Below are 10264 nucleotides of genomic sequence, written 5' to 3' on the forward strand. Positions count from 1 at the left end.
GATATAAGTTCACATATGATGTTGAGCTCGATTGAATAAATTCTTTGTTTGAGATTGTGGTCGGCAAGAAATGTTAAATTATTATTTGTTTATTAATATTGCTAGTGAAATTTTGGTAAGATTTTATTATGAGCCTATGAACTTACTAAGCTTTCTGTAAGCTTATTTGTGTGTGTTTGCTATTTCTTGTAGATTGACATATATATATATTCGGAGGATCGGATCTACACCAACGATCACACTATCCAGATTTACTCTGGTAGATTTTGTTAAATAACTTTTTGATTTATATGGCATGTATAGGGAAATGAAGTAAAAAGTACTAGTATGAATAATTAAGTATGCAAAGTAAATATGAATGTGATGGTTGTGTTAGACATTGAAATATACATGTTTAGCTTGCAATGCTTGATTGGTTGAACTTTATTAGTATCTAAATGAATTAGTTGCAATACCGAAATTGGTTGTGACTTGAAATTTGCACGGAAGGTTAAATAATTATAAATGGGTTATATTGAATTTTTTTTAAAAAAAATGTAATAGAACCGTTTTTGGACAGCAGCATTGATGTAACTTTGAAAAATCATAAAAAATCGTATAAATTGAGTTTGAAGCTGAGTGAGATACGAAACTAAAGCTGAATGAGTCCATTTTCACATGAAAGAAATATAGTAAGTAAAAGAGTTGTATATTTTAGATATTTAAACTTTAGTGAGATAGGGTTAGAATAGCTTTTGAAATCCCCTATTCTTACTTTGAAAAATATTTAAAAATTGTACAAAAATAATTTGGAGTTATAATTTATATGTTTAGAATCCTTAATAAGTATATTTTCAATAGAAACAAACGAGAATGTTATCTGAATTCTGTATATTGAGATAATTAATTTTTAGTGAAGAGGGGTCAGAGTTGTCAAACATTATAATAGGGAAAACTTTAAAGAATAAACTGAACTAATTGGCTAAACCAAAAATTATAAAAATTTTATGGTAAGAATATATATGAGTCTAGTTTTAGGGAAAATTTACGGATCTAAATTTAGAGTTTCGTAACTCGAGTTATAATTAATTTAGTAACTGCTACGTAGGTGGACAGCTTTATTGTGAATGGTGAAATTAATTTTGAAAGTAAATTTTTATGCCTCGAACTTTTAAGTTAAGTCAATTAACGCCTCATGCTCGACTCCGGAAACGTTCTATGACACCCCTTACCCGGGTCCGTTATAGACCGTTTTCGGAGTCGAGCATGAGGCGTTACTTGGCTTAACTTAAAAGTTCAGGGCATAAAAATTTACTTTCAAAATTAATTTCACCATTCACAATAAAGCTGTCCACCTGTCCACCATAAAATTTTTATAATTTTTGGTTTAGTCAATTAGTTCAGTTTATTCTTTAAAGTTTTCCCTATTACAATGTTTGACAGCTCTAACCCCTCTTCACTAAAAATTAATTATCTCAATATACAGAATTTGGATAACATTCTCGTTTGTTTCTATTGAAAATATACTTATTAAGGATTCTAAACATATAAATTATAACTCCAAATTATTTTTGTACAATTTTTAAATATTTTTCAAAGTAAGAATAGGGGATTTCAAAAGCTATTTTGACCCTATCTCACTAAAGTTTAAATATCTAAAAATATACAACTCTTTTACTTACTATATTTCTTTCATGTGAAAATAGACTCATTTAGCTTTAGTTTCGTATCTCACTCAGCTTCAAATTCAATTTATACGATTTTTTATGATTTTTCAAAGTTACATCAATGCTGCTGTCCAAAAACGGTTCTATTACATTTTTTTAAAAAAAATTCAATATAATCCCTTTATAATTATTTAACCTTCCGTGCAAATTTCAAGTCACAACCAATTTCGGTATTGCAACTAATTCATTTAGATACTAATAAAGTTCAACCAATCAACCATTGCAAGCTAAACATGTATATTTCAATGTCTAACACAACCATCACATTCATATTTACTTTGCATACTTAATTATTCATACTAGTACTTTTTACTTCATTTCCCTATACATGCCATATAAATCAAAAAGTTATTTAACAAAATCTACCGGAGTAAATCTGGATAGTGTGATCGTTGGTGTAGATCCGATCCTCCGAATATATATATGTCAATCTACAAGAAATAGCAAACACACACAAATAAGCTTACAGAAAGCTTAGTAAGTTCATAGGCTCATAATAAAATCTTACCAAAATTTCACTAGCAATATTAATAAACAAATAATAATTTAACATTTCTTGCCGACCACAATCTCAAACAAAGAATTTATTCAATCGAGCTCAACATCAGATGTGAACTTATATCCCAACATTTAGCTTCAATTGCATTTTTAAATACTTGTCAAATTAAGGATCATCATACGGGTTTGAGTACATCATTTGCCCGGTGCCACGATTTTCTTGAATCTTATACAATGCTATAACTCAGTATAGTTTCCTCCACTGAAATACCATACCTACTTTTCATAACTCAGTATGGTTTTCTTTATCGAAATACCATACTTACTTTTCACAACTCAATATGGTTTTCCTCACTGAAACACCATACCTACTTTTCACAACTTAGTATGGTTTTCTTCACTGAAACACCATATCTACTTTTCACAATTTGCCATGGATTCACCATGGACTTATTTGTCAATTCATCATTGATTACCGAACATATGTACTCAATCCTGCGTATCCTTAATTTGAACTAACAATCTCATTTTCTTCTCATTTTTACTATGATCATAATTCAACAACAATATAAAAATTGTTACATTATATCATTTCCAAATTAACAATTAATTATAAAAGTTTAGCCGTACGAACTTACCTGGGCCGATTTGTAGGTTTTGTAAAAGTTCAGAGACTAGTTTGATATTCTCTCTTTTCCGCGTTTATCTTCGGATTCCCGATCTATAATATAAAATTTTCCATTCATTAGCATCTAATTCAATACTAATTAATTTCACAATTTATGCCCTTCAATTTTCGAAACTACAATTTTACCCCAAGAATTTACAGTTTTTACAATTTAGTCCCTACTCAATTGACACTTTAATTGAACAAATTTTTCCTCAAATAATACTTTTTCTAATTATTTTAGACTACTATACAGCCTTTTATGTTCAGAATTTCAGTTCAAAACCCCAATTCCTAACTCTTTCACAATTAGGTCCTAAAAATCATTTTATTCTAAAATCACTTAATAAAATCATAATATAATGAAATTAAAACTTAAAATATATATTAATTCATCATAAACTTCCAGAACTTATTCATAGTAACTTACAAAATCACCCATGGAATCAAAAACTAATGAATTCAATAGTTGGACCTAGTTGTAAAAGTCACAAAACATGAAAATTTCAAAGAAAAAACAAGAATTGAACTCACATGGTATAAAAATATGAAAAACCAGCTTGTTTCAGACCTCCTATGGCGTTTCTGCTGATAAATTATGAAGAGATCTCTAGATTTTTCACTTTTATCTTTGTTTTATATATTTAATTTGTGAAATTTCCAATTTTGCCCTTATTTCTCCTTACTTTCTGCTGATTTTTTTTGCCAACCGTCAAGCCTATATAATTTGGGCCTAATTGCCTTTTAACTCCCTCCTTATTAGTCACTTAAGCTATTTAATCACAATTTAACAAATTTTGCACTATTTCTAATTTAGTTTTTTTTAATTAATTGACTATCCAAACGTTAAAATTTTCTAACGAAACTTTTATACTAACTCAATGACACTCCATAAATATTTATAAAAATATTTATGGCTTGGCTTATGAAATTGAGGTCTCGATACCTCCTTTTTGACCCAATTTACCTATTAAATTCTTTTTAAATCACAAAATTCACTAATTCAAAAATTATTCTAAATTCACACTTGACACATAATTATTAATTTATTAAATTTTAAGACTCACTTGTCGGATTTAATGATCTCGAATCATTGTTTCTGACACTATTGAAAATTAGGCTGTTACACCAAACCCTAAAGGGTTCTAGGGTTTTCGATGTCGGAGAAGACCTTCGACAACGGAGGGAGGTGAAATGACTTAGGTAAAAAATAATTTTTATCTTTTTATTTATTATGTTTTCGAAAAAAAAGAATCACCTTTGTTTTTTCTTTTAATGTTTTCTTTTCTTTGTATTTTCTGTTCTCTTTTTGAATCTTAAAAAAGTTCGGCCTTTATAGCCTTTCAATTACAATATTTCTCTCTTTTTTCCCTTTTTGTCTCTGCTCTATTATGTTGCTTCTATGTTTTTTTCTCCTTTTCAGGTACCTACGGTCAACGGTGATGACAGGAGTTGCGCCTTGGCTATTTTGGTGCAACGGTGGCAGAGAAGGCGTCAGGCCTCGGGGCGCGAGCATGCTTACGTGGTGGGGAGTGGCGCCAAAGGGGTTAGGTTTTTTTTTTTGCTTTTTGAGAGTAGTGTAGATTATGGGCTATTGGGCTTCGGGTTATTGGGTATTAGGTTTAGCACATGGGTTGGGTTATTGGACTCTTTTTTTTTTTTGGGCATTATCTATTTTGTAAATGGACTTTTATTTATTTATTGTTGTTTTGTTTATTGGGCCGGTTAAAATTGACTTGTTACACTAATAAAAGCAATGTATTAATGATACCAGTTTGTGTATACTCACAAGTCTATTATATCTAATAAATAAAACATATTATTATTTTTAATCATGAAGTGTTTTGATTGCTCACCTTATCCTTTAATAGTGTGTTCAGGGGTTGGATATTCATTCGTAGAAATGGAACATATTTCATAACCAATCGTTTATCTCTTTGGAGAGCACCTACTACGAAAAAATTAGTCACTACTATCGGCAGTAGATGAATATTATATTAAAAAATAACAAATAATATAAGTAAGAATATTGTATTAAAAAATAATATGCGATAATATTAAAATTTTGTGCATTCATGATAGTTGCAAGAACAGAGTAAGTAGTACATTAGAGTACTATGAAATAGAACTATATAAAATAAATTAAACAAAATGCTGCAGCTACCTACCGTGAGAAAGCATGTCATTTACAACAACAAAATTAATTAGCAAGGAACAAGTTGGGTGGAAAAATTTCATATAATTGGAATGTTATAGCTTAACATTAAAAATAAAAAATCAAAAGTAAAAATTTCAACCCACCCAAAGCATGATGTCGAGTGTGTAGGAAATTGGTTGTTCCATCAATTTCCGGCCCAAAATCATGATTTAGCCTCCGAATTTAAGTTCAATAACGATCATGATTACGCCTAAGAAACTCACAAATTCATAAAGCATAACACAAGATTCCATCAGCACTTAATCCATGGTGAAATGAGACCAATCCTTTTCTCTTGCTCAAATCCATGAAACCGCAACTAATACACATATTTCTATTTCTTTCTTTTATATCAAAAGCAAAGCCTTTTTTTGCAATGTTTTTTTCCCCTTCTGTCTTGTCGCTTTACGTTTATAGCAAGAAACAATGGCCAAGTTGCTTTGCCAACTTGTCCACCTTATAAACTTCCTTGTACAAATTTATATAATTTGAAATAAATTGATGTTCCATATATATTTGAATAGGGTATAAGGAGAGTAAATTCAAAAATTTTTTTTAAGGAGAATTGCAATTGAATTATAAAATTTTAAGGGTAAAAATCTAGCTCGGCATCATTTTTACCTCTAAAAACTTTTCACATATAAAAGAGAAAAGTACCTAATATAAAATACATGACACTCACATCTAAATCCTAATAACATCGTAGGATTAGTGAAAAAATTGCAATTAAGGGTTAGTTACTGATTGCTTTTGAAAAATGCCGTAAAAAGTTTGGTTTAAGATTTAAGTGTTTAATATTGCTATAAAAAAACACTGTTGTTAAGAAATAAAATGTTCATTTTAGAGATATGTTGTGAAGCAAAAATATGCCTTTCAATAATATTTAAATTCGTTAATATTATTATATTTTAATAAGAATATAAAAAATTATTGTAACTCATTATTAATATTTTGATATTTAAATATTTTAAAGTAATTAATATTTTTTAAAAGTTGTAAGTAATTAATATCAATTAGTTGTATAATTTAAATTTGAATATTAATCTATATTTTAAATCTAAGTATATATTGTTACTAGTTTTCTTTACCTTTGCAATGCAAAAGGTTGGCTGTAACATTTAATAATTTTTTAAAAGTTTTCATAAAACTTGTAGTGTTTCATTAATAATTAATGTACACGAAATTAAAACATAATAATATATAAATATTATAATATGAAATTCTTAAATTCTTTCTATATTCTTAGATTGTTCAATAAAGAATTTCTGCTACAAATTCTTTCTCAATTTAGTATAATAATAAATTTAGTCCTCCAATATTTACAAGATCTATCAACTTGGTCCTAATTATAAAAAAAATCAACAAATTTATCTTCAATTTCAAGGTAGCTTTGATTCTTAAAAATTCAAAAAAAAATTATACATTCATTTTTCATAAAAATTATAAAAATATTTATAAATAAATGAAGGAATAATATTTGGTACACTGTCAATGAAGTTTTTAAACTCTGTAAATAAGGTGGAGGAGTTGATAAGTGTCTTATAGGAGTATGATAAAATATTAAAAATAAATATTTAAAAGAAAAGAGAAATGTAACAAATTTTTAAGACCAAATAAAAAAATACACTACTAATATATCAAATATTAACCCATAAATGGATATATCTTTCTCTCATTTTCTAAGATGATATTTATTTATTAAAATAATAATTTTATAAATAAAATAATTTAAAGAAGAAAACCATAAAAACCTAAGTAAATTCATTTTTTCCGTTTTCTTTAACATTAACAATCATCATATTTCAAGTTAAATGAAAAACTATGTAGGGTCTAAAAGAGTAAAAATCGAGGTGAAGTGTTATAAATAATTAACATTTATAGAGATGGTTGCTTCGTACATCAATGCAAGAGCAGGGTGGAGGTGAATGAGACAATCATCCCCCGCTCATTGCTATCTTTAATTCACTTTTCTCAAGGGCTAAGTACAGCAGTCGCGAATGATACCCCAAACTTTTTCATGCATATTTGGCACCAATATACAATATCATGACTGCATTACCCTTAACGCACCCCTTCCCTTTTCTCTTTTTCTCTCTCATGGCTGATTATGATCTGTTTTATTATTTTAAGAACTATTATATATCTCAGAAAGCAGAAAAAAAAGCTACCTTTTATTGCCTGATTTGAAGAGATTAGCTAAATGCAGTCAGCAGATATGAATCTATCCATTAATGGCCAGTCTCAGGTTCCTCCTGGTTTTAGATTTCATCCCACTGAAGAAGAACTTCTTCACTATTACCTCGGAAAGAAAGTAGCTTCTCAAAAGATAGATCTTGATGTTATACCAGAAGTTGATCTTAACAAACTTGAGCCTTGGGATATACAAGGTACGCCCCCAAATCAAACGCACCCTTCTACTTCTTCTTCTTCTTCTTCTTTTCTATTTTAAGTATAGGATTTTGATGCATTTCCTCTGTTTTTTTGTGGGTGGGTGTGTTACATGCAGAGAAGTGTAAAGTAGGTTCCAGTTCCAGCCCACAGAATGGTTGGTACTTCTTCAGCCACAAGGACAAGAAATACCCAACGGGGACCCGAACGAATCGTGCCACGGCTTCCGGATTTTGGAAAGCCACTGGTCGCGATAAGATTATCTATTGTGGGTTTAGAAGAATTGGGTTGAGGAAGACGTTGGTGTTTTATAAGGGACGAGCGCCTCATGGTAAGAAATCCGATTGGATTATGCATGAATATAGGCTCGATAATGACTCTAATGTAAGCAGTCCTCTACCATTTCCTCTCTCTTTCTCTCTCTATGTTCATGCATGCATGTAATATTGTAGTATCAATCTTACATAGGTCCAGAGTTTCAAAACCATTGGAGATTCTATGGCCGAAGATGGTTGGGTGGTTTGCCGTGTATTTAGAAAGAAGAATTATCAGAAAACCCTAGAGGATCCGAAAAGCTCATCTTCTTACACTTCACCGGATCCAGAGGCGCCGATGGTTTTCTCCGGTAACGAGGAGGTTCTAGATCAAGTTCTTCAGTATATGGGAAAGACTTGCAAAATGGAGAATGATTTATTTACCAGCACGAACAATCCGAGAAGTTTTGAAGAAAACAAACATGAAATGTTTATGCATATGCCCAGACTGGAAAGCCCAACTCTCCCTCCGCTTCCCATTCATAGTCCACTCTTGGATCAAGAAACAAGCTTCAAGCCGTGTTACCAATCCATCGACGATACCCTGATCACTGTAACCCAACCATCTTCGATCAACCAAGGGGATAGTGGTGCTTATGATCATCATCAGACGGATTCAGTGATTGATGATAATAATGGATCCAAAAACATTTGGGTTAATGACTGGGTCACACTGGACCGATTTGTGGCATCTCAGTTAAATGGTCAAGTAGAGACAAGCAAGCAACAATCATATTTGAGTGACCCTAGTGTGGCTTTCAGTCTTTGTCACCATGATGATATTCAATTATCGAACATACGCTTGCAGAGATCAAATCAAAACTCTCAGGTTTATGGCGACGAGATTGATCTATGGAGATTGACGAAGTCATCATCACCGTCGTCATCATCAGGCCCCTTCTACCAGTGTCGGTATAATTGAAGTACGTATCATCAAGATCATACAAAGAAGCCTACTCATTTGTCAAAGTCTCTGAGGTATATGTGGAAATATATATGCATATATATGCGGATATATACGTACGTGTAAAAATGTGAATGCAAATGCATACGTATTTGCATAAATAAGGGTGAAATATGAGAGATGGGATGGCATTGTCAAAGTTTACTAAATAACGATGTGATCGATCTAATTTCCCCTCATTTATCTCTCCAGACAAGGTTATTATGGAGTTTAATAGTGTTTTAATCTCGTTGAGGAGATTTTGGGAATGTTACATAAAATGATTGCAATGAGGCAATCATGACATTTTTTTTTCAAAATTCAGGATTGCATTTATAATAATTTATCTATAATAACTTTGGAACTTGTTAATTTGTACACTTTTATTCTCCTTCATTTTAGTCTTCTATCATGAGTATATTTTTACATCACAAAATGATAGGTTAAAAATAAATTTATTAATGTAATAATTATACATATATTAATTATTAGAAGAATTCTCAAGAATTCAAGCTGAAGAAAAGGAGAAATTTTTAGCTTCTCATCTGGAGAGAAGTCCTTTTCTAACGGTGAATTTTTTTTTTTTGAAGAAAAGGAGTCTGTTTTTTCTTCCTTTTAAGGGAAAAGGACTTTTTTCCCTAAAAGTGCTTCTAAAACGGGCAGAAGAACGGGGCCTTAATTCAGTGACCCAATCAAAGATATATAACTATAAACAATTATACTCAAATCTATATTTAAAACACTTGATTAAAGTTGTAAGAAGTATTAGACCAAAGGTTAGTGATCCTCAAATTCTTCTGTTTGTAATCCGTTCTAAGGAGGCTTGAGGTCTTACCCTAATTTCTTAACAATCTTTAAGGAGAAGAAAAGAAGCTTGACAAATTTTAATCATAGGTTAGTGCTGACTTCGGAATCAGGAACCAAAAACACAAATGATCACATCACATTCAAAAAGTGGTCAGCCATATATATATGTCGTTTTGCAAATTACTAAGAAAAATAAAATAAATGAATGAATGTAGCCTATCAAGATTAGGAGGGAGAAAGGTGACCCTGCTAGGGCCGATACAAAATTATGCTTTACCTCTTTTGTCTTGTGCTAAAACAGTTATTTTAGTTTTTATACTTAAAATTGTTAGGGTTGGTTCTTAATTATTGGACTAATGGCTTTACTTTTTTCTTCATAATTCTCAAAATTATACCAAATTAATGTTTGGGTGGTATATTATATATTGGATTATAAAAAATTGAGTCCTAAATAGATCAAATCATGAGTTGGAAGAGACAATCTTGCAAAGGCTTTAACCCCCTTTATTCATAAAACAAAATTGCATTTACATCCCTCTTCTAAAAGTTAATAATTCAATTTAGTCTTTTTTTAATACACAAGCTGCAACATATAGAAAATATTTAATTTTATTTCCATCCCCTAACTTCATTCCTACATATTAGCTTAAATTTCAGATCCATAACTGTTAGGATCGACCCGATTAAGCAACAAGTAACAAAAAAATACCGGAATAAATTGAGAAATTAAACACACAAATTTAA

The 10264-nt window shown here is 30.4% G+C and overlaps 1 protein-coding gene across 1 annotated transcript; it reads left to right on the plus strand.

Moving 5' to 3' along the window:
• Window positions 1–6947: 6947 nt before the first annotated feature.
• LOC107890809 (NAC domain-containing protein 43) lies at window positions 6948–9033 on the plus strand. The gene is made up of 3 exons (XM_016815378.2): window positions 6948–7455; window positions 7575–7840; window positions 7925–9033. The coding sequence occupies exons 1-3, from the start codon at window positions 7269–7271 to the stop codon at window positions 8690–8692; spliced, it is 1221 nt and encodes a 406-aa protein (XP_016670867.2). The 5' UTR covers window positions 6948–7268; the 3' UTR covers window positions 8693–9033.
• Window positions 9034–10264: the final 1231 nt, after the last annotated feature.

Source organism: Gossypium hirsutum, chromosome D09 (assembly GCF_007990345.1).
Source record: "Gossypium hirsutum isolate 1008001.06 chromosome D09, Gossypium_hirsutum_v2.1, whole genome shotgun sequence".
Classification (NCBI taxonomy): domain Eukaryota; kingdom Viridiplantae; phylum Streptophyta; class Magnoliopsida; order Malvales; family Malvaceae; genus Gossypium; species Gossypium hirsutum.